General features: G+C 43.0%; 2 protein-coding genes across 9 annotated transcripts in view; one reads left to right on the top strand and one right to left on the bottom strand.

The window, feature by feature from the left end:
- The window catches only part of RPS6KB1 (ribosomal protein S6 kinase B1), a 40,891-nt gene extending 39,686 nt beyond the window's left edge, over positions 1-1,205 (bottom strand). For 2 of the 5 annotated variants that reach the window (XM_025281174.3, XM_006065445.4), the window contains exon 1: positions 972-1,201. In XM_025281174.3, coding sequence (XP_025136959.1) covers positions 972-1,112 — 141 coding nt within the window. In that variant the 5' untranslated portion in view covers positions 1,113-1,201. Of the gene's footprint in view, positions 1-327; positions 439-971 lie in introns of those variants that run through there. The other 3 variants (XM_006065441.4, XM_025281173.3, XM_044939615.1) reach the window with 3 other exon arrangements.
- A 198-nt stretch (positions 1,206-1,403) lies between these two features.
- TUBD1 (tubulin delta 1) lies at positions 1,404-26,406 on the top strand. Of its 4 annotated transcripts, XM_044939616.2 has the most exons (10): positions 1,429-1,602; positions 2,128-2,301; positions 2,427-2,643; positions 4,369-4,516; positions 7,260-7,476; positions 8,392-8,623; positions 12,678-12,842; positions 20,477-20,617; positions 22,779-22,962; positions 24,770-26,406. In XM_044939616.2, exons 3-10 carry the CDS (start codon positions 2,472-2,474, stop codon positions 24,870-24,872), a joined length of 1,362 nt encoding a protein of 453 aa, XP_044795551.2. In that variant the 5' UTR covers positions 1,429-1,602; positions 2,128-2,301; positions 2,427-2,471; the 3' UTR covers positions 24,873-26,406. The 4 variants fall into 4 exon arrangements, with proteins under 4 accessions (XP_044795552.2, XP_044795551.2, XP_006065499.3 ...); XM_044939617.2 differs by lacking the exons at positions 1,429-1,602; positions 2,128-2,301 and adding an exon at positions 1,404-1,422; XM_006065437.4 differs by lacking the exon at positions 2,128-2,301 and having other exon boundaries at positions 24,770-25,471.
- Positions 26,407-27,052: the final 646 nt, after the last annotated feature.

Genomic DNA, 27,052 nt, shown 5'->3' on the forward strand with positions numbered 1-27,052 from the left:
AACTAAGACAGCAAAGGTAAAAACGAGCTATGCATTTAGGAAAAACAATTCTAAATTTAGCACCCTAAATTACAGCAAGGAAAGCCCTCACACCACCATTCACAAGTCTCAGTTCAAGCAATTTATTTTTGGCAAGCCAAATCACAGCTGTCAACGTTGGTTTTTTTCCACCCCAAAATTACATCAAGTATTTCGAAAAAAATATAGACATCTACAACTAAGGGAAAAGTAAGTTACAAATGCCGTGTGTCGTTATGAATTACTTTTTTAGGTCACACGGAAGGGGTTTTTTTCATTAAAAAAAAAAAAAAAAGCAAACAAACAAACCCTGGAAGATGCAGCAGAGCCCCCTTGCTCCCGAAATAAAACTCCTGGTGGCTGTAACTGCAGCGGCAGCGCTACTCCCGACAGAAGTTTTCAGCTGTCACTTCTAACAGCTGAGCGCTTCCTAGGAGAGAAGCGACAGGCCGAGAAGAGAGGTGGTTGTGGGACGTCTGAAGATGCAACACTTGAGATCTTACAGTCGAAGGGACACCCTTCCGCGCTTCACCTGCACTTACGGGACACCCAGCAAACGCAGTCCCCCTCCCCCCCGCACACGCACACGCTTGCAGCACGCGCGCCCCGCACACTCAGGTCCCGGGGCTCCGGGCAAGTCCGCCGCGCGCGCCCGTCCCCGTCCCCTCCACGGGCTGCTCCCGGCTGCGCTCATCCGGGGCGAGGGGCGCGACCGGCACCTGCAAGCCCAGCAGCGGCCTCACACCTGAGGGCCAGGTCCTCCCCGCCCGCTGCCCCGCTCCGGGCCGCGCGGCGCCTCGGCTCCTCCTGGATCTCCGGGAACGACTCGCGCCCCCCGCTCCCGGGTCTCCGCGCCCTCGGACGCGCCGGGCTTTCCCGGGCCCGCGCCGCCGCCCCGGTCCTGTCACCTCGGGTGCCCCCCCCACCCCACCCCCGGGGACCCCGGGCCTCACCCCCTCCTCCAGCTCATCCTCAGAGCCCGCGTCCTCTGGCTGGTCCAGGTCTATGTCAAACACCCCTGCCATGTCCTCAGCTTCCCTGTCTCGGAAGTCCGGCGCTGGGTAGAAACCGTCCCGCCTCCGTCGTCGCCTCATGGGCCCGGACCCGCCGCAGCCACCGCCGCCGCTGCCGCCATCACCGGCCGCTGGGGCTCAGTGCGTCTGCGCCTAGGCCTCAGACTGGCTCCTCAAGTTCGGCACCGAGGCATGCGCACAAGACTCCGTGAAGCCGAACTATGGGCAACAGACATGCGCAGTGCCGCCGCCTGGGCCAGGTACTGGCGGAAGCATGCGCAGAAGCGCTTCCGAAGCCTCGCTTGGAAGCTAGATCATGCGCAGAGTCAGCTAAAGCCCGATGGACAGTGAGCATGCGTGCCGTGTCTGAAGTTGATAAATTTGAACATGCGTAATTAACCTTTCTGAATGGGGGGCGGGGGGAGAAAACCACAACAAATCTGCTTGTATGTGGAACATGCGCATTCGTTCTCTGTAGTTTTTTCGGTATGGAAAGTGAGCCTGCGCATTAGGAAAATTTTGCCCCCGTGAAGTTTGAACCGGGCAGAAACGGCTTGTCCTGGGGTTGCCAGTGAGTGGGGTTAATGGGGAGCTCCTGGGGAGGTGTAGAAAGGCAGAAGTTGGCTTTACTCTGTACCAGCTCAGTGGCCTTGCGAAAGTCACTGACTTTTCAGAGCCTCGGTTTCCTTATCGGTAAAATAAAAATAATGATACCAATTTTGCAGAGTTGTTTGATGATTTTAAGTACCGAGTCTGGCTTACAAGCCATGGCTCCTTCCAATGCTGCATAGACCCCATAATAAGGTCTTTACCAAAAACTGTCTCTTTTTATTGTTAAAAGTAGTGGATACTTGCTCTACTATTTCTCCTTTTTCTTCCTCCAAGTCTCGTCTTCCTTGCTGTCTTATCTGAGCTAAATACAAAGACTTTCTTTTAAGTGTTAGATAGTTACCAGTACAGAAATTGATTGGTGGAGAGAGAAAGTTATTTAAAAGCAAGAAAATTAATGTTAATTAAATCTGCTACCATTGAGCTCACTTTTGCATTTTCTATGTCCCTTTGGTGTGACGTGGATACTACGAATTACTTCAACCAGAATTCACTGTTTTGTTTGTTTTAAACGCATGCTTAGAAAGTTGGGATTACACGTGAGATTTTGGAAACTGTTGAGCTGTGTATGAATGGATTTGGGTACAGCAGTCCCAAGTCCTAAAACCATATACAGAAAAAGAACAACTTCCTTGAATGATTGGCTCCTTAAACAACATAGGTATTTTATCTGTATGTAGTATTTACAAATTATATTTTTTTTTATTAGAACTGAACTGAACATATTTTGTTTGTTCTTTGTTAGTAATGTAGTGGTTCTCTAAGACCATATTTTTTCTATTACAGGTTGCTCACTTTTTCGAAGGAGTTTGTTTTGGTTTGTTTCTCAGCATGTCAATAGTAACAGTGCAGCTTGGTCAGTGTGGCAATCAGATTGGTTTTGAAGTGTTTGATGCTTTATTTAATGACTCAAACTGTCCCCGAGGACTCTGCTCTAAAAGGGAGAATGAGGCGTATCAAGCATCTTGCAAAGAAAGGTTCTTCAGTGAGGAGGAAAATGGAGGTATGTGTGGTCCACATACCCAATCTCTTCAAGGCCTCGCCCTGCACATGGTGTCTGAACCCCCTTCATCTTGCAGCAGAATGATTTTGTTCTCAGCCCTTTGTTTTTGTGTTAAGCTTTCCCTCTCCAGTGACATGTCCTCAGGCTATGAGCTTGCTCAGATCTTGCCAATCTAAAACCAACCAACCAAATAAAACTTGGCTCTTGACTATAGCTTTTTTCCTTCCTTCTCGTCTAAGATTCTCAAAGGAGAACCCTCTTTACCAATTATAATCCTGCTTCTGCTTTACAATACCACTGAAGCTGTCCCATGAAAAATTCCTAGTGATCTCCTAATTCCTAGAGCCAGTAACTGTTTTTCTTTTTGTTAATTCACTTAACTTCTCTACCAGATTTGATAACATTAACTATAAAACTCCCTCCTTGAGACTCCTTCTTAGTCACTGAACTTTTCTAGTGGTTGCATCTCAGCGTCTTCCTCACTTGTGTAGTTCTCTCTGGGCAAATTCAGTGACTCTGAAATGTTGCTCCATCTTTTATACTGGTTACTCTCAAATCTGTAGCCTAGCATCTCTTCCAAGCTGCAGACTGATTAGTGAACATCACCTGTGTCTCTCATGTGTACCTCAAACTGAACATCTCCATACCCGAGGGCATGCATTGTTTTTCCCTTAAAAACAGTGTTCTTCCTTCCTACGTTCAGATCTGCTTAGTTTATCTCCTACGTGTCCCTTGAAACGCCTCTCCCCTCTCCATCTTCGCTGTCATTGCCTTAGTTCTGGCTCTTGTCATTCCTCATCTGGATTGTTTCAAGACACTCCTGAGTTTCCCTGCCTGGTCTCCTGCGTCTATCACATCTATCCTCCACACTGCTGTATTCAAAAAGACATCTGAGGGACTTCCCTGGTGGCCCAGTGGTTAAAACTTTACACTTCTACTGCAGGGAGGGCCAGTTCTATCCTTGGTTGGGAAACTACAATCCCACATGCCTTGCTTACTTACTTAACAATAAGTACTTAAACTTACTTAACAATAAGTAAAGAAATAAATGTAGTAAAAATCTGTTTAAAAAAATAATAAAGACGTCTGACATTAAAAAAAAAAAGACATGTGACTATTCCTTTCATCCTTGAACGTTTCCAGTGGTTTCTCATTGCCTGAAAAACAAGTTTCAAGGTTTTTAGCATTGTATATTAGGACTTCTAATATCTGAGCCCTGCCTGCTTCCCATCCTGTCCATCATTTCTTACACCCCGCGTCTCCATCTTCTGCTTCAATAATCCTGAGATGCTTTTTGTGCCCTTGGCATTTTGTGCTTCTGAATATGCGCCTCTGTTACTGTGGATTTGTTCTGGGTCCCATCACATCGCTTCATGATTCAGTGTTGATATGTTTTGCTTCCCTTCCTGGTTCTCCTCTGGCTGGATTCATTCTGTCTTCATCTCTGTGTTTCTAGCACATTATAAGCACTCAACAGATGTTTGTAGACCTGACCCAGTCATCGTTTTAGCCTATATTTATTCAGCCTGCCAGCAGAATGCTGGGCATATGAACCATCTGCATCTGCCTGCTGCTGCCCACCTCAATTTCTAAGCAGAATGACATGTCTTTCTATTCTCAATCTTTGAATTTTTTTTTTTTAATTTAGAGAAGTTTATGCTCTGAGTTACCCCAAATAAGATTATATGCATTATTTTTCTTTTGATCTTTTTTCCCCCCCTCTAGTTCCAGTTGCTCGTGCTGTCCTTGTTGACATGGAACCTAAAGTTATCAATCAAACACTGTCAAAGGCCGCCCATTCTGGCCGATGGAAATATGGCCAGCATTCATGCTTCTGTCAAAAACAAGGTTCTGGAAACAACTGGGCCTATGGGTAAGAATAATTCTCATGCTTTTCAGTTTAGATACAGCTGCACAGTTGATGAACAGTGTAGTTATAACTGCACAGTTGATATACTAAATGTTGTTCTTTAGCCACTTAGCTGTGTCTGACTCTTTTGCAACCCCATGGACAGTAGCCCACCAGGTTACTCTGTCTGTGCGATTTCCCAGGCAAAAATACCAGAGTGGGTTGCCATTTCCTTCTCCAGGATATCTTCCTGACCAGGGATCAAACCCATGTCTCCTGCATTGGCAAGGTGGGCTCTTCACCACTGAACCACCTGAGAAGCCCATACCAAACTTTGAATTTCTGTTTTAACATTTAGAGTGTGATTTCACCCAGAAGTCACTCATTCTGTCTCACCTTTCTGTATGCTTCAGGTCTAGGTATTGCTGAAACCAAGTGTCTTTTGCAGAAGGGTTTCCACTTTTTCACTGTTATTCTGCCAACTAACTTATTATCAATGCAGTATCTTTATCTGCCAAGTATTCTAGTTAATAGGGAATATGACTACACAGTAGTATTGCCTGAATTCTTTAGAAAATACCAGTGCCTAGGGCTCAAATCCAGAAATTCTGATTTAATCAGTTTGGGATGAAGTCTGAATTTTGGAATTTTTCAAAGCTTCCCAAGGTGATTTTAATGTGTGGCAAAGTTAGAATTCCTGCTTTAGGAGTACTGTTACGAATATTGAAGATTATGTTGTACCATAATCTTGTAGATTCACACTCGTCTCACATGCTAGCAAAGTAATGCTCAAAATTCTCCAAGCGAGGCTTCAATAGTACCTGAACCATGAGCTTCCAGATGTTCAAGCTGGGTTTAGAAAAGGCAGAGGAACCAAAGATCAAATTGCCAACATCCATGGGATCATCAAAAAAGCAAGAGAGTTCTAGAAAAACATCTACTTCTGCTTTATTGACTATGCCAAAGCCTTTGACTGTGTGGATCACCACAAACTGGAAAATTCTGAAAGAGATGGGAATACCAGATCACCTGACCTGCCTCCTGAGAAATCCGTATGCAAGTCAAGAAACAACAGTTATAACTGGACAGGGAACAACAGACTGGTTCCAAATCGACAAAAGAGTATGTCAAGGCTGTATATTGTCACTCTGCTTATTTAGCTTATATGAAGAGTACATCATGTGAAATGCCAGGCTAGATGAAGCACAAGCTGGAATCAAGATTGCCAGGAGAAATATCAATAGCCTCAGATATGCAGATGACATGACCCTTATGGCAGAAAGCGAAGAAGAACTAAAGAGCCTCTTGATAAAAGTGAAAGAGGAGAGTGAAAAAGTTGGCTTAAAGCTCAACATTCCAAAAACTAAGATCATGGCATCTGATCCCATCACCTTATGGCAAGTAAATGGAGAAACAATGGAAACAGTGTCAGACTTTATTGTCTTGGGCATCACTGCAGATGGTGACTGCAGCCTTGAAATTAAAAGACTCTTGCTCCTTGGAAAAAAAGCTATGACCAACCTAGACAGCATATTAAAAACCAAAGACATTACTTTGTCAGCAAAGGTCTGTCTAGTCAAAGCTATGGTTTTTCCAGTAGTCATGTATGGATGTGAGAGTTGAACTATAAAGAAAGCTGAGCACCGAAGAATTGATGCTTTTGAACTGTGGTGTTGGAGAAGACTGAGAGTCCCTTGGACTGCAAGGAGATCCAAACAGTCCATATAAAGGAGATCAGTCCTGAATATTCATTGAAAGGACTGATGCAGAAGCTGAAACTCCAAAACTTTGGCCACCTGATGCAAAGAACTGACTCATTGGAAAAGACCCTTATGCTGGGAAAGATTGAAGGCAGGGAGAAAAGGGGACGACAGAGGATGAGATGGTTGGATGGCATCACCAACTGGATAGTCATGAGTTTGAGTAAGCTCTGGGAGTTGGTGATGGACAGGGAAGCCTGGCATGCTGCAGTCCATGGAGTCGCCAAGAGTCGGACATGACTGAGCGACTGAACTGAACTGAACTGAATCTTTAGAACCACCTGGTAATTCTAGCCAAAGGAGTGGCCTATTAAAGAGAATTTTCTATTCCCAGTAAATTGACTCTCCTAGCAGTCCTATTCTCAGAGAAGGCAATGGCACCCTACTCTAGTACTCTTGCCTGGAGAATCCCATGGACGGAGGAGCCTGGTGGGCTACAGTCCATGGGGTCTCTAAGAGTCAGACACACTGAGTGACTTCACTTTCACTTTTCACTTTCATGCATTGGAGAAGGAAATGGCAACCCACTCCAGTGTTCTTGCCTGGAGAATCCCAGGGACGGGGGAGCCTGGTGGGCTGCCGTCTATGGGGTCACACAGAGTCGGACACGACTGAAGCGACTTAGCAGCAGCAACAGCAGTCCTATTCACTTTTAAAAACTGTTTGACTTGTGTATCTTATTATTTTCTTCTTCTATTTTTCATTTTGTTTTTGGTGTATATTATTATTATTGTTATCTTTAGGCCCTTCTGTGTCGCATGCAAGATCTTAGTTCTCCAACCAGGGATCCAACCTGTGCTCCCTACTTTGGGAGCACAGACTCTTAACCACTGGACTACCAAGGAAGTCCCCTTAACTTGTGTATATAAAATTTGGTCACTCAGGGTACGTATGTCTCATGAGAGGTAGTTCACTTCCATAGGTTTAGAAAGCCTTCTCTCTCCTGTACCTTTCTCTGCAATCCATCTCTCTGGTTAAAGTGAAAGATGTTTGTTTTGACTGTATAGATACTCTGTTCATGGACCCAGGCATGAAGAATCTATAATGAACCTAATCCGGAAGGAAGTAGAGAAATGCGATTCTTTGAGTGGCTTTTTCATCATAATGAGTATGGCTGGAGGCACCGGATCCGGGCTAGGAGCCTTCGTTACTCAGAACTTACAAGATCAGTACTCAAGCGCTTTGAAAATGAATCAGATTATATGGCCTTATGGAACTGGTGAGGTATGAACATATCAATTTAAAAATTTCTGTTTTGTAGTCTTTGTGATTTTAAAACAAATATACGTAAAAGGTCTATCTCATCCTTTCCTTGAAAGTGTTAAGTTATTGTGTCAGGAGTGAGTATACAGTATGGTACTTTCATGAACAACTCATTTAACTTTGTTTAAACTTTCCCAAGCAAATGAGGTGTCCTTATTTATAAAAATTCCAAAGAAGAAAACTGTGCATCTTCTCTCAGAAACCCATTCCTGGGTCAGTCCCTCTGGCTACTGCCTGTAAAGCAGGGACCTTGACCTGCCATTGCCAACCTTCAAAGAATTTTCATTTCTTACCACTGAAAGGACGTTTCTATGTAAGCCAATTTGCTGTTGATCAGCCTAGTAGGAGAAATAATAAAATGGAGATGAAATAAGTCACAGGAGGAAATGATGTAGAAAGTATGATAGTAATAGTGAAAGGAATAGTATAGTCATTGTTTACTGAACCCTTACTATACACAGGGCACTATTCAAAGTGCTTTCCTGGTATTCTGTCATTAATTCTTACAACTCTCAAGAGGCTGGTATAATTATTACCCCCATTTTACAAATGAGGAAACTGAGACAGAGAGAGATTATGTAACTTATCTAAGATCATATAGCTAGAAAGTGGAAGAGCCAGGATTTGAACCTAAGTAGAATGCCCTCTTAACTGCTATTCTCTCCTACCTTTTTTTTTTTTTTTTTACTATTTATTAATTTGGCTGCTCCAGGTCTTAGCTGTGGCTCACAGGACCTTTAGTTTCAGCATGTGGGATCTAGTTCCCTGACCAGGGCACGAACCCTGGTCCCCGCGTTGAGAACGTGGAGTCTTAGCCAGTGGACTACCAGGGAAATCCTTCTCCTACTTTCTTATTTGTGGCCTCTTCCTCTCCAGGTTATTGTTCAGAACTACAACTCCATTTTGACACTTTCTCACTTGTACCGATCTTCAGACGCCCTCCTTGTTCATGAGAACGATGCTGTTCATAAGATCTGTGCGAAGCTGATGAATATCAAGCAGATCTCCTTCTGTGATATAAACCAAGTCCTCGCACATCAGCTGGGAAGTGTGTTCCAGCCTACTTACTCCGGGGAAGGCTCATTTCACTACAGGAGAAATCCACTAGGTATTTGTGCCCCTGTGGGTTATTTGTAGAGAAGTCTGATGTTGTGAAAGCCTCAAAGCTGTTCTTCTCTGGCTGTCCCCTCTACCTGAAGATATACTCACATCTCCCTCATTTCAAAACCTTCTACTGATTCCATTATTCAGGATTCTTTTTCTTCTTTTTCTTTTTCCTTCCCTATTTTAAAAAATAATTTTGAGATATAATTCACATACCATACAACTTACCCATTTAAAATATGCACATCAGTGTTTTCTAACATATTCACCAAGTTGCATAACCATCATTTTCATCACTCTGCAATAAAACCCACCACTCTTTCAGCTTATTTGTCAAGTGGTGCTTTATCCATTCAAACCATCCAGATGCAAAGGACCCAGGAATCTATACGTCTCAGCCCTACCCTTTCCCAAATAGTTGCCTGTCCCGCTTTGCTTCGTTGCATCTGCTTCTTCAAATTTAGCACGCTCTGAACGGAGTCATCATTTCCCCCCGGCTCGTCTCCCCTCCCCCACCTCCTCCATTCCTGCCGCCTGAATGTCTCCCCCTGTCCTCTTATCTCATCAGTATGCTCAGACCTGTTGGTGCCATCTCTCCCAGCTGTCTGCATTCTCTCCTGCCTCCCTGTCTCTCTGACATTGGTTCCGTTGGTCAGCATCTCTTAACTGATATTGCGTGCTCCCCCTGAATACAAAGTTCTTTTCATTCTCAATCTCTGCCTCTCTCTCTTTCTGTCTCTGTTTCCTAAAAACAGAAGCTTGCAGCTACATGGACATCCCTGGCTTAAGGTGGTCCTAACCCTGCTTCCCTTCCTGCAGCCTGCCTCTTCCCCCGGCATCAGTCCTCCTAACACACTGACCCCAGTGAGCCTCCCCGAGGTATGGATCTAATCCTCGTATTCTACTCACCCCCCATTCTGTGGCTCACGCATGACCTGCCAGATTTGTCATAATTCCTTAGCCTGCCCTCCACATTCCGAGTCTTAACTTTGCATTTTTGTCGCCTTCTGCCTCCTCCGCATAGATTCCCCACTTGCTTTTCATCCTGTCTCCACTTCCTTCTTCAGGCTGGAACTTTTCTTCTTTGCTCCTCTGGCTCAGTGTTTCCTTTTTTAAAAATCACTTCCTGCTTCCCGTCTTCACCTCTACTGAAACCTACTCATCCTTTAGGATCCAATTCAAGTGATAATTTTTTTTTTTCTTTTCTAATGTTTATTTGGCTGCCCCAATCTTAGCTGAGGCACGCAGGATCTTTAGTGCAGCCTGTGGGATCTAATTCCCTGGCCAGGGACTGAACCCAGGCTCCCTGTGTTGGGAGCGCAGAGTCTTAGCCGCTAGACCACCAGGGAAGTCCCAAATTAACCCTCCACCTCTGAACTCCTGTGTGCGCATGCTCACTTCAGTCATGTCCAGCTTTCTGCGACCCTATGGACTGTAGCCTGCTAGGCTCCTCCGTCCATGGGATTCTCCAGGCAAGAATACTAGAGTGGGTTGCCAACCCGTCCTCTAGGAGATCTTCCTGACCCAGGGATCGAACCCACGTCTCTTACATCTCCTGCACTGGCAGGCGAGTTCTTTACCCCTGTACTCCCTCGGCATTCTGTATCTCTTTTATGTTACTTAATGTTTTTTGCCTTTATTATTTCTTTAAGTGTGTTTGCTTATCTTTAAGAGTTATACACACGCACATATTTATTCAAGGAGTACAAAAGAATATGCAATCCAAAGGAAGTCACCCTCTGACCCCTCCCAGATGCCGCCGCTGTGATTAGCGTCATGTGTTTCCTTGGAGGAGTCTGTCACGTGCGTGTCTTGTAGTCCCCACTAATTTGCAACTTCCTTGGCGACATGTGTCTTGTTCATTTCTGTGCATTCCACAGGACTCACCATATTGCACATCTGTTCATTCAACCAGTATTTATTGACTTCCTGCTATGTGCCAGACACTATGCTAAACGTTGGGGATCCAGTGAGGAACCAGTGGAGACACTGTGTTCACACTAAACAATTATGCCAAGAAGGTGTAATTAAAAACTGAGTTAAATGCTCTGAAGGAAAGGAGTGCAGATCCAAGAGAATGTGTCACGGTGGGACCAGACTTAGGCTGATGAGGCAAAGAACTCAGCCCTTGAGGAAGTTAACACGAGCAAAAAGCTGGATGAAGACTTGGAGTTAACTACGCAAAGGGAGGGAGGCAGGAATAGCATGTGCAAAGGCCCTGTGGCAGAAGGAAGCATGGCCCTTTAGGAACAGAGAGAAATCCAGTGTCACTGGAGCACAGAGAAGGGTGTAGGGGATGACTAACACCTGAGGCTAGGGGAGTGAGCAGGGGCCGACCTTGTAGGTACCTGTAAGCATGTAAAGGGAAAGTGAGTGAAGTTGCTCAGTCGTGTCCGACTCTTTTCGACCCTATGGACTGTAGCCTATCAGGCTCCTCCGTCCATGGGATTTTCCAGGCAAGAGTACTGGAGTGGATTGCCATTTCCTTCTCCAGGGGATCTTCCCGACCCAGGAATTGAACCCGGGTCTCCCGCATTGCAGGCAGACGCTTTACCGTCTGAGCCACCAGGGAAGCCCATAAGCATGTAAAGGCTGCCTCATTAATCTAAGAGCAGGGGAAGGCCTCTGAAGGAGTTTAAGGAGGTTGTTGGCATAATCGTGTTGTGAAAAATCCACTGGACTGCCTGTAGACAACTGATGGGAAGCCGTCTTCACAGATGGCCCTCTTCTCACTTTGTCCTCACATGGCACAAGGGCCAAGAGATCTCTCTGGGGTCTCTTTCATAAAGAGACTTCACCTCCCAAAGGCCCCATCGCCTCCTTAAAGCCATCACCTTGGAGGTAAGGATTTCAATGTGGGAATTTGTGGGGACACAAACTCAGAGTTTGACAAGGTCAAGAATGGTTAAGATGAAACCAGGTGAACACGAAAGCTGGAGGGAAACACAGATTTTAACAATCTGTGCATTAGCATTCAGGGATTATTTGCTGATTGTTTTTTGTTATACATGCTATGTGACAGAATTCAGCCCTAGCTGCTTTACAGAAAAGGCTTCTTACGTATAGAGGAAACGCCACTAGCCATAAGATCAATTTGTGCAACATTTTCTAGATGTTTGTGTCAGAATTTGTTCTTAACATTAGGACATAGGCTGTGAGTTTGCATTCAGTGTTATCATAAAATTTATTCTTTAGTATTATTTCTTTATGTGGCTGCGCAGGCTCTTGGATGTGGCACGCAGAATCTTCAACCTTCACTGTGGCACGTGGGATCTTTAGTTGTAGCATGTGGGATCAAGTTTGCTGACCAGGGATTAAACCCAGTCTCCGAGACCACCAGGGAAGTCCCCATAAGATTTAAGTTGCATGTTATGGTAAAAGATTTTTCTTTCTCCTCTAGAAAGGAGTATTTTCTATAAATGTATAAAATATATACAAGATATATTAAAAAGATAAAAATATTTTTCAAATAAGTAAGCTCTGAATGAAAAACAAAGTAGCCTTTCTCCTTCATTCTCTTTCATGACAAGTATAACGTTCTAAAGATAGACATATTCCTGTGTTCAAGAATTACTAATCCTGTCTTCTTTCCAAGTAGAGTTTAATGTTAAGAGGTTCTGCTTATCATTTAACCAAATAAAATAGAGATCTAAGAAAATTTCTAAGGGGGCATTTAGTGAACACAGAATGACAATAAAAGTATATTATCTCTAATGCTTACTTTGATTTCCTGAGGCTTAGCTAAATATTTCATTCACATTTCCAGGTTCTTAACTAAAAAAAAAATTATTGTTTCCTTTTGGCAAAGTGTGTTTTTTTTTTATTCATGCTCAAATAGGTGCCAAAACCAAGCATTAGTTGATTAAGCATTAGCATTAATCAAGTGTTCATACATATTGTCTCTGAAATTGTATTTACATTTTGAAATTTAAGCAGTTTTAGCCTTGGAGGAGAAAACACATTTGGTTCCCCCAAGCCGTCCAATCATGGTTGTATATGAGCCAGCGGAAATAACATGGAATCTAAGAATTGAGTTCAGATTTTTTTTTTCTTTGCAGGAGACTTAATGGAGAATTTAGTTCCCCATCCAGAATTCAAGATGCTGGGTGTTCGTAACATTCCTCAAATGTCTGAGAATTCACTGGCATACAGCACGTTTACTTGGGCTGGCCTCCTCAAGCATTTGAGACAGATGCTCATTTCTAATGCGAAAATGGAAGAAGGTAAAGGGTATTTTAAAAATATGCAGCCCACAAGCTGGGAAAAATGCCTGTACTGAAGTTCCCAATATAAACTGGCTTGGGCCAGTTGAAATAATAGTGCCTTCTTCTGATCTGGGAGGCTCCTACAAAAACTCACCAGAATAACCTGGGAAGATTTCTTAATCACTTCACAGTTTCATTTCTCAAAAAAAAAAAAAAATTCAGAAGAGTGTGACAATTATTTCTATTTTATTTTTATCAAAGTAATATATAAATGTAGTTTTTTTAAAAGAATCAAGTTGTCAGAACTCATTTAAGTGTATATTTAAATCTGTTCATTACATTGTATGTAAAGTACATCTTAAATTTTTTAAAAAGTCAAGTAATTGCCCAGTATGAATTTATAATGGGGAAGAGAACAGTCAGCTCTCCACTTCTCCACTGCTTTCAGTCATTTGAGATGTTCTTTCTGGAATTGGCCTCCATTTCTAAACTTCTTCCTTATTCTGTTATTTGTTTTATTTTCCAGGTTTAGATATCCTCTGCCTTCCTAGCAGAAAACTGAGAATTAAATCTTCTTATAACCTCTACACACACATACACACACCTTCCCTCTTGCCTCCCAGTTTAGTTAAAATAAGTTTTCAGTGTTTGTATTATTTTTGCTATGTAAATTTTATTCAGAGTTGAGCCATGTACTACATACACAGATTACATTTTATTTCATGTACCATTTATTTTTTCCTTCTAGAATTAATAATTATTTGGTTGATACTCTTTGTACCTATTACGAATCTACCCCTAAACTTCCCCGTAAAAATGAAACTCTTCTCAGCCAACCCATCAGGTAGTCTTATTACTTCCATTATCTTCTTAAAGATATCCCTTCCAGAGGCCATCACCCTTCAGTATGCACTGGTTACCCTGCAGGCTTGAGAAGCAGCCAGCACCGGCCTCTCTGCCTCCTTCTGTATTCTAGCCTGGTTCCTAGATTCCAAATCTTCCTCTTTCTAGGCTTATTCCCTCATGTGGACATTGCCCTCCAGGAGCTTTGTAAGAAAGAGTACAGGGAAGGTAAACATTTTCAGGCTGCAGATGTCATTATCCTGCTTTTCTATATGATTGATGATTCGGCCAGGTATAGGATTTGAGGCTGGGAATCATTTTTACTCAGGGTCTTGAAAGCCTTGCTCTATAATCTTCCAGCTTCCAGTGTTACAGCTGAGCAGACCCACTTCAGTCTGATTTCTAATCCTGTTTCATTCTCTCTTGTATCTTTTAGGATTTTCTCTTTGTTTCTAGCATTCTGGAATTCCTTAGAGTGGATCTTTTATCTTATGACACTGTAAACTTTATGAGTGCAGAGATCTTTATCTGGGGTGTTTATTGCTGTCTTTTCAGAGGTTTCGCCTTTACTGAGTAGAAACCCCCTTCCAAGATGGAGGTGGGCAGCCCGCCTATTGCAGGGGCTGGGGAAGGGCCTGGAGCTCTCACTGCTTCTCATACAGGTTTTTAACTAATCCTCCCATCTCCTCCTCTTCTAGAAGCGCTTGGTCAGCTTCTCAGACCTTCACTGTGGGCAGAAGTCTCAGTTTTTGCTACCTCAGTAACCACTGGTTCATTTGCTTTCCAGCTTCAAAAATTCTGTCACTGCTCTCTTCTTTCCATTTTTTTCGTGCCTTTTAAAAAAATTCCTGTGTTGTTAGTGAGATTTGAGGAGTAAACTGCTATGTTCAGTCTGTCATTGTTTAACTGGAAGTCACTACTGTGTACAATTTTGGGAGCGTATATTTTACTACAGATTACAATCAGTTAGGTTTCAGTACTATGAGAGTGGATTTCCTCTACATTTACTTGTAATACCTTATGGATTTTAGATCATAGTGCCTGAGGTTTGGAGATAAGTGGAAAGTTCACATCTTAAGTAACGCTTTGGAAACTTTCTGGCCATAGGACCTGTTTTTCTGGCAATACCTGTTCTCAAGGAACACAGTGTACCTTAGGGTAGCTTATGACGTGGGCCTCTGGGCCCTCTCAGGTCATTTTTCCATATGGGAATTTAGAGTACCAACATTTTTTCAGTTATAGATATGAATTTTGAACATTTAAATGTTTTCCTATAAATTTTTTTTGTTCAGCCACTCAGTTTTGTTGGACCGTTTGCGACCCCTTGGACTGCAGAAAGCCAGGTGTTTGAGCATCTTGTGGACTTTGCTCAAACTCAGGTCCGTTGAGTCAGGGATGCCAGCCAGCCGTCTCATCCTCTGTCATCCCCTTCTCCTCCTGCCTTCAATCTTTCCCAGCATCAGGGTCTTTTCCAGTGAGTCAGCTCTTCACATCAGGTGACCAAAGTAAATATATGAATAAATGTATTTATGTCACTAACCAGGTTGAAGGATATAGTTTTAAAGCTCCTCATGCATTATCGGAATGCTCTGTGTGAAGATCGACCCCATCAGTATCACCTTCAGCAATGTATCTTTCTCCATGTCCTCAGAACAGGAAGGATGAGTGGCCCAGGAAGGAGCAAGGCAGCAGTTAGTGTCTCCTATGACCTAGCTTTGGAAGTCACATGCCATCATTTCGCATCATCCTTTTGGTTATTAAGGTCAAGCCTATCCCATGGGGAGAAGACCATGCGAGAGCCTGAACACCAGGGGCGAGGAGCACAGGAGTTGCTGTTGGGAGCTGGCTGCCACCCTCTGCCCTCTGTCACCTCATGCATCACGTCCTCTCACTCGCAGAACGTGCTTAACCTGTCTCAGGCCCTCCAAAGTTAGCACACCAGCCTACTAGCACATCCTTTAGCCCATCAGCCTGAAACGCAGAACCTTGTCATCTAAAAGCAGGTCCAGGTGTGGATTTATGTTTCTTAGGTGAGCTTTCCTGAGTATAGCTCTCTAAGGATGCCCCACTCCCTACAGACCATGCTGGAACAGGTGGAGGATAACTGGTAGACACTGCTTTTCTGAAAGGGGGACACGGAAGGAACACAGGCGTCATTGTCCATAAGGATCAGCAAGGTACATGCTGGCGGTTTCTTGATTAAACCATTAAGGCCTGGGAAGAATTTTCTGCAGCTTTTGGCTTGGCCCTCTGAACCAAGCTAAATCACAATTTTACTTACTTTTAAGTTTTACTTACAGTATTTAAAAATTGTATTCATTTCAGTTCAGTTGCTCAGTTGTGTCCGACTCTGCGACCCCATGAATTGCAGCACGCCAGGCCTCCCTGTCCATCACCAACTCCCGGAGTTTACTCAGACTCACGTCCATCAAGTCAGTGATGCCATCCAGCCATCTCATCCTCTGTCGTCCCCTTCTCCTCCTGCCCCCAACCCCTCCCAGCATCAGGGTCTTTTCCAATGAGTCAACTCTTTGCATGAGGAGGCCAAAGTATTGGAGTTTCAGCTTTAGCATCAGTCCTTCCAATGAACACCCAGGACTGATCTCCTTTAGAATGAAGTGGTTGGATCTCCTTGCAGTCCAAGGGACTCTCAAGAGTCTTCTCCAACACCACAGTTCAAAAACATCGATCCTTCAGCACTCAGCTCTCTTTATAGTCCAGCTCTCACATGCATACGTGACCACTGGAAAAACCATAGCCTTCACTATGTATTTTTGTTGTTGTTGTTCTGCTTTTTTGACTGTAGTATTCTGTAGCCTTTATTCCAATTCATTCATTTGGACATGCCTTGTTCTTTTTAGTAGCTGCATAGTTTTCTACCATATAAGCCACAACTCATTATATGTACCTAAAGAGTGAATTAATCCTATGAAGCTGGTTGTTAAAAATTCATAGTCCATAACCTTCTTCTGTTGTCTCCTTGTTAAAGGTAACTGTCTCTCAAAACTCTTTTGTTGTTTGTTATTGTTTTTATCTATTTACTGCCATTTATAGATTTTTCATTTATTTATTACCTATTTACTTCCCACCATGGAGGGTTAGGATTTAGCTTTTCTCTAACACGGGACCCTAAGCCCTGAAGTGCCCTCTGTCTCCTCATCCTTCTGATACAGTAGTGTCGTCATTGGGTTAAAGCAATACTCAGTTTTAAACTATCATGATCAAGCAAATGCTATTCACAGCTGAGCAACAGAGCATCCTGTGATTACTTTTCCCCTTCCTGTATAATTTTTTTTGTTTTCTTTGGAGTTAATGATTGCCTTGTTTTCTCGTTTGCTTAGTTTTTCTATGTACCTGTCAATTATTCAGCCCTGTTTCACTACTTGTCTAAATTTTTTTTTCTTGATATCAGGCATACCTTGTTTTCTTGCACTTTGCAGATATTGTGTTCTTTGACAGATTGAAGGTTTGTGGCCACCCTTCATCTAGCAAATCTGTCGGCACCCTTTTTCTAGCGGCGTTGGCTCACGTCACGTCTCTGGCACGTTTTGGCAATTCTCACAGTATTTCACACCTTTTTCTTATTATTATATTTGTTATGGTGATCTGTAATCTTTGATGTTACTATTTTTTTTATGTCGTTGTGTGTTTTTTTTTTTTTTAAACAACTATTTCTTTATTTTGGCTGTGTTGGGCCTGTGTTGCTGCGCACAGGCTTCCTCTAGCCGTGGCGACCGAGGCTGCTTCCTAGTCGTGGTGCCCGGGCTTCTCGTGGTGTCTCCTCTTGTTGCGGAGCACGGGCTCTACAGTGTGGGCTCTGGAGGTGCAGCTCACAGGCTTAGCTACCTCGCAGCATGTGGGATCCTTCCGGACCGGGGATCAGCAGGTGGACTCTCAACCATGGGACCACCAGGACAGCCCCTTTGACGTTGCTATTGCAAAGCAACTTTCAAGTTAAAAAAAGGATTATAACTTGAAAGTTCAGATGACGGTTAGCATTTTTTAGCACTAATAAAGTATTTTTAAATGAAGGTCGGTATGCTGTTTTTTTAGACACAGTGCTATTGCAGAATTGATAGATTACAGTATAGTGTAAACATAACTTTTATATGCTCTGGGAAATGAAAAAACATTTGTGTGACATGCTTTGTTGGGATTGTTGTTTAGTCTCTCAGTCATGTCTGACACTTTCGACCCCATGGACTGCAGCACACCAGGCTCTCCTTTCCTTCATCATCTCCCAGAACTTGCTCAAATTCATGTCCATTGAGTTGGTGATGCCATCCAACCATCTCATCCTCTGTCGTCCCCTTCTCCTCCTGCCTTCAATCTTTCCCAGCATCAGGGTCTTTTCCAGTGAGTCAGTTCTGCGCATCAGGTGGCCAAAGTATTGGAGCTTCAGCTTCTGCATCAGTCCTTCCAATGAATCTTCAGGACTGATTTCCTTTAGGATTGACTGGTTTGATCTTCTTGCAGGGGAGAAGTCTCCAGGGGACTCTCAACAGTCTTCTCCGACATCACAGTTCAGAAGCATCAGTTCTTCGGCGCTCAGCCTTCTTTATGGTCCAACTATCCCATCCATACATGACTGCTGGACAAACGATAGCTTAGACTCTCTGGACCTTTGTTGGCAAAGTAATGTCTCTGCTTTTTAATACATTGCCTAGTTTGTCACAGTTTATCTTCCAAGGAGCAAGTGTCTTTTAATTTGGGATAATTGACTTTATTGTGGTGGTTGGAACCAAGCATGCAAAATCTGCAAGCTCTGCCTATATTCAAGTATTCTGTCAGTTTCATCTTCCTAGAGAAACCTTCACCAGAGCCTTCTGACCTGCTTAGTCCAGTGTTTTTTGCCCTCTCTAGCCCATGTATGTCTGTCATACTGGATATTCTGTTTGCCTGTCTGCTGTGTTAGATATTCTGCCCAGAGGGCTTAGACAAAGCCCTAGTGATCTTGAGAGGAGGGGGGGCCCATGGTTATCCTGGGTCTCACTTGCTCTCTCTAGTTTTGGTGTGCACCGTGCCCTTAGCTCTGCCTGGCGTTCTTCAGACTAGGGACACTCAGTCCTTTCCTCTCCAGAAAGCAAACCTTTAGTTTCCTGGTAGGATAGGAAAGAGGCAGTCGTCATGATAAATAGACAAGTTTAGCAACATTCCTTGAGCAGGAGTCAAAGGCAGATGTGCCTCACATGGTTGCAAAGCCGGTTTAAGAGCCCGTGGCTGAGCCATACTAGATGCCGTGAGGTTGTGTCTCCTTGCGGTTTCAACTTGCATTTTCCTAATGACAGTGATGTTGAGCATCTTTTCATGTGGTTATTAGCTATTTGTTTATCTTCTTTGGTGAAATGTTTGTTCAAACATCTGTCCAGATTTTTAAGTTGGCCTGTTTGTCTTATTATTATCAGTGATTTCAGTATGCCAGTATTTTCTTTATTTGTTCTGAAATTTCTTTTGCTGAAAATCGAACTGTTATTGCACACTGATATTTCTCCCTATCTTATGTATAATTTAAGAGTATTTTCTTAATATTTCCCTTTGACTAGTCAGTTTTCAATCCTATTTTTGCTTTGTGTTTCTACATCCCTTACCATTTTTGTATCTGTTTTGCTTGTTTATTCAGAGAGACATGTAGAATGAAGTTCACTCTTTCTAGGTGGATAGTTCCATGAGTTTTGACACACTTAATACCATGTAACCACCACCACAATTGAGACAGTATTTCCGTACTCCAAAAAGTCTCCTCACACCCCTTTGTAGACAGTCTCTTTTCTCCACCCCAAGCCCCTAGCAACTATTGATCTGAATTTTATTCCTATGATTTTGCCTTTTCTGGACGGTCCTATCAGTTCAGTTCAGTCTCTCAGTCGTATCCGACTCCTTGAGACACCATGGATTGCAGCACGTCAGGCCTCCCTGTCCATCACCAACTCCCGGAGCTTACTCAGACTCATGTCCATCGAGTTGGTGATGCCATCCAACCATCTCATCCTCTGCTATCCCCTTCTCCTCCTGCCTTCAATCTTTCCCAGCATCGGGGTCTTTTCCATTGAGTCAGTTCTTTGCACCAGATGGCCAAAGTATTAGAGTTTCAGCTTCAGCATCAGTCCTTCCAATGAATATTCAGGACTGATCTCCTTTAGGATGGACTGGTTGGATCTCCTTGCAGTCCAAGGGACTCTCGAGAGTCTTCTCCAGCACTGCAGTTCAAAGCATCAATTCTTCAGTGCTCAGCTTTCTTTATAGTCCAACCCTCACATCCATACATGACTAATGGAAAAACCATAGCTTAAGAGTATATGGACCTTTGTCGGCAAAGTAATGCCTCTGCTTTTTAATATGCTGTCTAGGTTGGTCACAGCTTTTCTTCCAAGAAGCAAGCGTCTTTTAATTTCATGGCTGCAGTCACCATCTGCAGTGATTTTGAAGCCCAGGAAAGTCCTATAAATGGACTCAAACAGTATGTAACCTTTTCAGTCAAACTTGCTTCACTTAGCATCATGCCTCTGAGATTTATCCGTGTCTTTTTGCGTATCCATCATCAGTTTCTTTTTATTGCAGTGTAGAATTCCATCCTTTGTACCTACTATCATCCTTTAATATTCAGTGAAGAATTATTTCATGCCTGTCTCAGAATTGAATAGTTTGAATCACTTTAGGTCAGATAAGAATGTTTAAATTTTTAGCAGAACGCCACCCCCCCAACTTGTACTTATCAAATGGAAGTTTCTATAAAATACATATATCGTCTTACATTTTTCTGTTCTGGTTCAAGGCCATTTGTAAAATCTTTTTTTTTTTTCTTTTGGTAGGTATTGATTGGCAGGTTCGGCCACCTTTATCAGGACTTCCTCCTCTTAGTAAAATGTCTGTCAACAAAGAGACTCATTTTAACACTTCCATTGCTAACTTGGTCATCCTTCGTGGCAAAGATGTGCACAGTGCAGATGCAGGTGAGCAAAGTTAAGGTGAAAATTAAGACGCACATTTTGCAGATGTTCATGGTACAGATGGTTTCTTTAAAAAAAAAAAAAGTCCCTGAACTTATTGTTTTGGCCTCACCACGTGGCTTGTGGGATCTTTAGTTCCCTGGTTACAGATTGAACCCACACCCTCAGCAGTGAGAGCTCACAGCCGTAACCACTGAACCACCAGAACTTCCCCCTGAATTTATTCTTTTTTTTTCCTATATCTCTTGGAATTTTTTTTAAATTAATTTTGATTGGAGTATAGTTTCTTTACAATGCTGTGTTAGTTTCAGGCGTACAGAAAAGTGAATCAGCTATACATGCATACCCTCTTTTTTTGGCTTTCCTTCCCATTTAGGTCACACAGAGCACTGAAGGGAGTTCCCCATGCTACACTAGTTCTCACCAGTTATATGTCAGTGCCAATCCCCCAAATTCATTCTTTTAAAGAAAGGAAAAATAACAACTCTGTTTTAGTAGCAAAATGTAACCCCTGTACCAGTAGGTGGCCAGACACCAAAATGGAAGTGGTGTAAATAAGAGACAAGTTTTAATTCTTTCTTCCTGAATCTGGTTGCTCTGTCATCCTCACCTGTGGCTTCAGGCTTAGAGCCATCTGTTAGCGCTTCAGCCATCAGATCATGTACTGCTGCTGCTGCTAAGTCACTTCAGTCGTGTCCGACTCTGTGCAACCCCAGAGACAGCAGCCCATGAGGCCCCCCGCCCAACCCCGTCCCTGGGATTCTCCAGGCAAGAACACTGGAGTGGGTTGCCATTTCCTTCTCCAGTGCATGAAAGTGAAAAGTGAAAGTGAAGTCGCTCAGTTGTGTCTGACTCTTCGCGACCCCATGGACTGCAGCCTACCAGGCTCCTCCGTCCATGGGGTTTTCCAGGCAAGAGTACTGGAGTGGGGTGCCATCGCCTTTTCCGTCAGATCACGTAGGCATAAGCAAAGCAGGGCAGGCCTGGTCCTGCACGGGTCACACCCCATGCTTGTGTTTATACCCCTTCGACTGAGTTGGACACGACTGAGTGCGGCTTGGTGCGCCCGGTGGCAGCTGTGAGATAAAGAGAGTCAGTCTCATCCCTGTGTCGTCGTTAAGCCCCCAGTTGTGTCCGACTTTTTGAGATCCCATAGACTGTAGCCCACCAGGCTCCTCTGTCCCTGGGATTTCCCAGGCAAGAATGCTGGAGTGGGTTGCCATCCCCTTCTCCAGGGGATCTTCCCAACCCAGGGATCGAACCGTTGTCTCCTACGTCTCCTCCACTGGGAGGCAGAGTGTTTACCACTGAGCCATGAGGAAAGCCCCTGTAACACCCTTAAATAAAAACTAGTAATAATTAAGAGCAAGAATGCTGGAGCGGGTTGCCACCCCCTTCTGCAGGGGATCTTCCCAACCCAGGGATCGAACCGTTGTCTCCTACATCTCCTCCACTGGGAGGCCGAGTCTTTACCACTGAGCCACGAGGAAAGCCCCTGTAACACCCTTAAATAAAAACTAGTAATAATTAAGAAGAGGTCGTATCAAGTCAATCAGATGCGGTACTTTCTTCATATTCTTCATTTTAGATTTTAAAATAAGAGAGTTAATCAAAGGACCTGTAAAATAATCTAACTTAAAAAAATTTGCCCACAGAAAATGATGCAGGTACATGGAGGTGTTCTTTCAAAGATATTGATTGCAGTATCTTTCACACTGACAGACATGTGGGAACAACAGCATGCCCAGCAGTAGGAAATGTGTTAAGTAAATGATATGTTCACAGAAGCTTTTAAAAATATGAGTGATATTTATTGACATGGAAAAGAGGTTCACAGCGTATTGGTGGATGGAAAATACAAATCACATAAGAGCATGCGTGTAAAATTCCAATATAAGAGAGGGTCAGCAGACTGTCCATAGTCATTATTTCTGGGTGGTGACATTTCAGCTGTTGACTTAAATTTTCTTAATACTTTTCTGAATGGTGTGAATTTTTTTAATAATGATGAACATGGATCATTTATCCAAAAGCAATATAAAACTAGTTTTAAAAGGCAGTACAAAAGACTTCTGGTGAAATGGAAAAGAAAGTATCTGTTTATTAATTTGTTGCCAAAATTAATGATTTGTGATATAAACAATGGCTTGTTGTTTTACTCTAGGAGCATTTAAAGATCCAGCTCTCTATACTTCTTGGTTAAAGCCTGTTCACGCTTTCAATGTGTGGAAAACCCAGCGAGCCTTTAGGAAATATGAGAAGTCTGCAGCCTTGGTCAGCAATAGCCAGTCCTTAGTAAAACCACTTGATATGATTGTGGGTAAAGCATGGAATATGTTTGCTTCAAGGTAAGTACAAAAGAAATCTACAAACCTTTCCTAACGTTAGGCAGATAACTGCTAGGCAGGTTCTGGAGTGTCTTAGCCTGTTTGGGCTGCTGTAACAAAAATAGCATAAAGTGGGTGGCCTATAAACCACAGTTTATTTCTGAAGGCTGGGAATTCCAAGATTAAGGTCCCGGCAGATGCGATGCCCAGTGAAGACCCACTTCATGGTTTCTAGGTGGCGTCTTTTCGCCGTGTCCTCAGCTGGCGGCAGAGGCAAAGGGGCACCGTGGGCCTCTCACTGCAGCCGCGAGGGCTGCACTGTGGTGACCGCATCTCGGTCCCAAAAGGCCTCACCCCCTAGTATCAGTGCCTTGAGAGCTAGGATTTCACCGTGTAAAGTTGGGGGGAACACATTCAGTCTGTGCCATGAAGTAAGCACTTTGTAGGTATGAAACCCTGAACACGTTCCTTCTGGCTTCACTTCCTTTCCTGTATGATGGATCCAAAAGAGAGGATATATGTGGTGAAGGTTAAAATGAGATAATAATGTGAAAAAACACCTACTGCAGTGCCTGACTAGTAAATGCTCGAGAACGGTTCCATAGTAATTTTCCACAATAAGATCCTTGAGAATGGACGAGATCCTGATCTTGCTCAGTAAGAAGGATATAGCAAGTTCAGCTCCACCTGATACTATGAAATGTCTGCTTGATGTGAAGAATTGCGTTAGTGGGTTCCCTGTCCTCTGCCAGTTACTTAATGTGACAGCGGAACTCCTCAGATGACTGGATAAGCCTGTACTTGGATTAGCGAGGATTCCCAAGGGTCTCCCCTCCTGTACATGGCCATTCCCTGAACCCCAGCTCCTCAGGACTGTGCACTTTCTGTATAGTTCTGGTCCAGTTCCTGTCCCACTGCCATTAAATGCTAGCAGCTGTTTTCACGAACTGAATTCATGTCTGCCCTTGATATTCTAATATGATTTCCCCTTCTACAGAACATTTTGAGGGGCTGGGGCTATTAACAGGATCACCGGCCTAAGTGCAAATTAAGTGAAGTCTGAAAAACACTCAGGAGGCTTCATTTCATTCCTAGAACCGGACCCGTGTGTTTCTACAGTTTCACACCTTAGATGAGACTTCCCAGGCACTTCTTAAGAGTTTATACTGAACCCAGTCATCTCCTCTAGGGTGTTGAATATGTGCTGGGTAGACAGCCAAATCTGAACACACTTTTTTCCCCCTGTGTGCTGTTTTTTTTTTTTGGCCACGCCTGGCAGCTTGCATGTTTCTTAATAATAGTTCCCCAGCCAGGGATGAAACCCAGGCCCTGGCTGTGAAAGCTCCGAGTCCTAACCGCTGGCATGCGTGCATCCTCGCTCAGTCCTGTCCAGTTCTTCATGACCCCAGGGACTGTAGCCCACCAGGCTCCTTTGTCCATGGGATTTTCCTGACAAGAATACTAGAGCAGGTTGCTATTTCCTCCTCCAGGGGATATTCCCAACCCAGGGGTCCAACTCATGCCGCTTGCATCTCCTGCATTGACAGGCGGACTCGACCATTGAGTCACCTGGGAAGCTCCCCTAACCACTGGACCACCAGGGAATTCCCCTCCTATTGCCTTTTATTGTCGCTGTCTTGAATAGACGGAGCTTGAAATAAACTTTGAAAGTTTGCTAACTTTTGGAGTAAACATTGAAGCAAAGATAAGACTTTTAAGAGAGTTTTCCATGTTCAGATGTTCATGAGCTACGAAAGAGCTATTATTTGATTCTGAATTATTCAGTTGCCTGAGATTTTTATTTCGTATTTTCTGTTTCTTTCACCAGGGCCTACCTTCATCAGTACACAAAATTTGGAATTGAAGAAGAGGAATTTTTGGACAGTTTCACGTTGTTAGAACAGGTTATTGCTAGTTACTGCAACCTCTGATTTCGAACCAAGAGGAAAAATTACCTTAAGTCAATTTTGGACTAAAATACTTGCAGTACTGCTTTCTCTGTAAGGTTTTAAAATTCCAGTCTGCTGATGCTAGAGTCGAATGCTGGTTCCTTCTTTATGCTATAGCGTCAGAGGAGGAAAACCTTTCATGTTTTCAATGAAAACATCTACTTGGTATTTTCCTTTGTAAGAAAAAAAAATTGGTGCTTCTTTAAAGAACTTTGGGAACACTTGGCTGAGATGTTACAACTTTGAAACTATCAGAAAGGAAACTTCCCTCTTTATTCCAAAAAGCATTCAGTAAATATGAGCTAAACTTTCATAGCACAGTTTTAAGTTAAGAAATTACAATTCTGTATTTAAATATATTCATCTTTGAAGTGAATGTTTTGGACCACAAGAGGGAGCTGTTGTCAAATGCTATGATGTGAACATCTCCTTTTGAATATGTTATTCTATAACAGGGTAAGATTTTCCAGTTTAAGCAGCTATTTAAAAATAAATGTCAATTTAGATTTAAAAAAAAATCATACAACAATCCTCTTTCTACCCCAAACCTACTCCACTCCAGAGACTAGGCTCTTCCTTAATGAAAACCATTTACTTTTCCTCTTTTATTTCATCTTTAATTTTTATTGAAAGTTTTCTTGCAAATTCATAAATAAATAATTTGCCCATCTAACAACAACAACAAAAAATAAATGTCAGGATTTTGTTAATGTATATCGTTCTTAAGTACAAAAAGTAAATAAGCAAGTGTTTACTTTGTTTGCTTTTCTTAAGTTGGGCATCAGAAAATTGTTTTTCTTTTACATCTTAGAATTTCAGAGTAGGAATTGATTTTGCTCAAATAGTGTTTTTAAATTACTGTTAAGTATTTAGCTGGTGTGGAAGAAGGTAATTATAAGGTAATATACTTCAAGGTGTATTCTTTTCAGTAAAAGGGGTGAGAGCTTTCACCAAACTGTCACTAGGTTGATAAAATTATCACCAAGGAAATACTAATATATTACTATTGCTAATTGCTTAGTTGTGTCCAACTCTTTGAGACCCCACAGACTGTGGCCCTCCAGGCCCCTCTGTCCATGGGATTCCCCAAGCAAGAATACTGGAGTGGGTTGCTATTTCCTTCTCCAGGGGATCTTCCCAACCCAGGGATCAAACCCGGGTTTCCTGATTGCAGGCAGATTCTTAACCATCTGAGTTACAAGGAAATACTGTGCTAGATGAACTTGACACCTATAGATGTTGGTCTCATTTAGGACAAAACACATTTGGAAATTGGCAGCTGAGTTTGAGGGGAATGGCGTATTTCAATAAAACGCATCACGTGCAGTGTGTTAACAAATGTAAAATGGAAAACAAATAGAACACTTGCCCTTTCTGCCAGGGCTACCAGTGGTGACTTATTTTTATGTGGAAAAATGACAGTTCGCAGATTCACTGGTTTCTTCCTTCTCTTTCCATATGGAAATGATTACCTTTTTGCTGTTTTTCTTATCAACTGTTGCTATGATTTAAAATACTGAACCATATCTTATTTCTAAGGAATGTAAAAAGTGGTCTCTTCATCTGCTACAAGGCACACCCACTGCTGTATTTTGTTAACCGAGAGTACTTAAAAATAATTAGATCATAATTTTTACAAGATAAAGCTAAAAGTAATAATTTAGCATTGCAGAGATCCCAAACACTGAAACAGTTCCCAAAGCAAACCAGCCTTAACGAAGCTCTGTAACTGAATTACCTCACTAGGGGTAAGCTGGTTCTGAGGAACTTTGCCAAGTTAAGCTTAAAGAAAGCCATAAGTTGAAATCATTTTATATTTGAGAAAAGAATGTGTAAAGTACCAGTGGGAACAAATGTATTTCTAATTTGCCAACTCATGGAATCAATGGCAGGTGACTGTTCGAAGTAAACTCCAATCAGAGCCCTGGGTTCACTCATTTATGTGCTGCTGCTGCTGCTGCTAAGTCGCTTCAGTCGTGTCCGACTCTGTGTGACCCCCTAGACGGCAGCCCACCAGGCTCCTCCATCCATGGGATTTTCCAGGCAAGAATACTGGAGTGGGTTGCCATTTCCTTCTCCAGTGCATGAAAGTGAAAAGTGAAAGTGAAGTTGCTCAGTCGTGTCCGACTCTAGTGACCCCATGGACTGCAGCCCACCAGGCT

The sequence above is a fragment of the Bubalus bubalis genome, chromosome 3, assembly GCF_019923935.1.
Source record: "Bubalus bubalis isolate 160015118507 breed Murrah chromosome 3, NDDB_SH_1, whole genome shotgun sequence".
Lineage (NCBI taxonomy): Eukaryota > Metazoa > Chordata > Mammalia > Artiodactyla > Bovidae > Bubalus > Bubalus bubalis.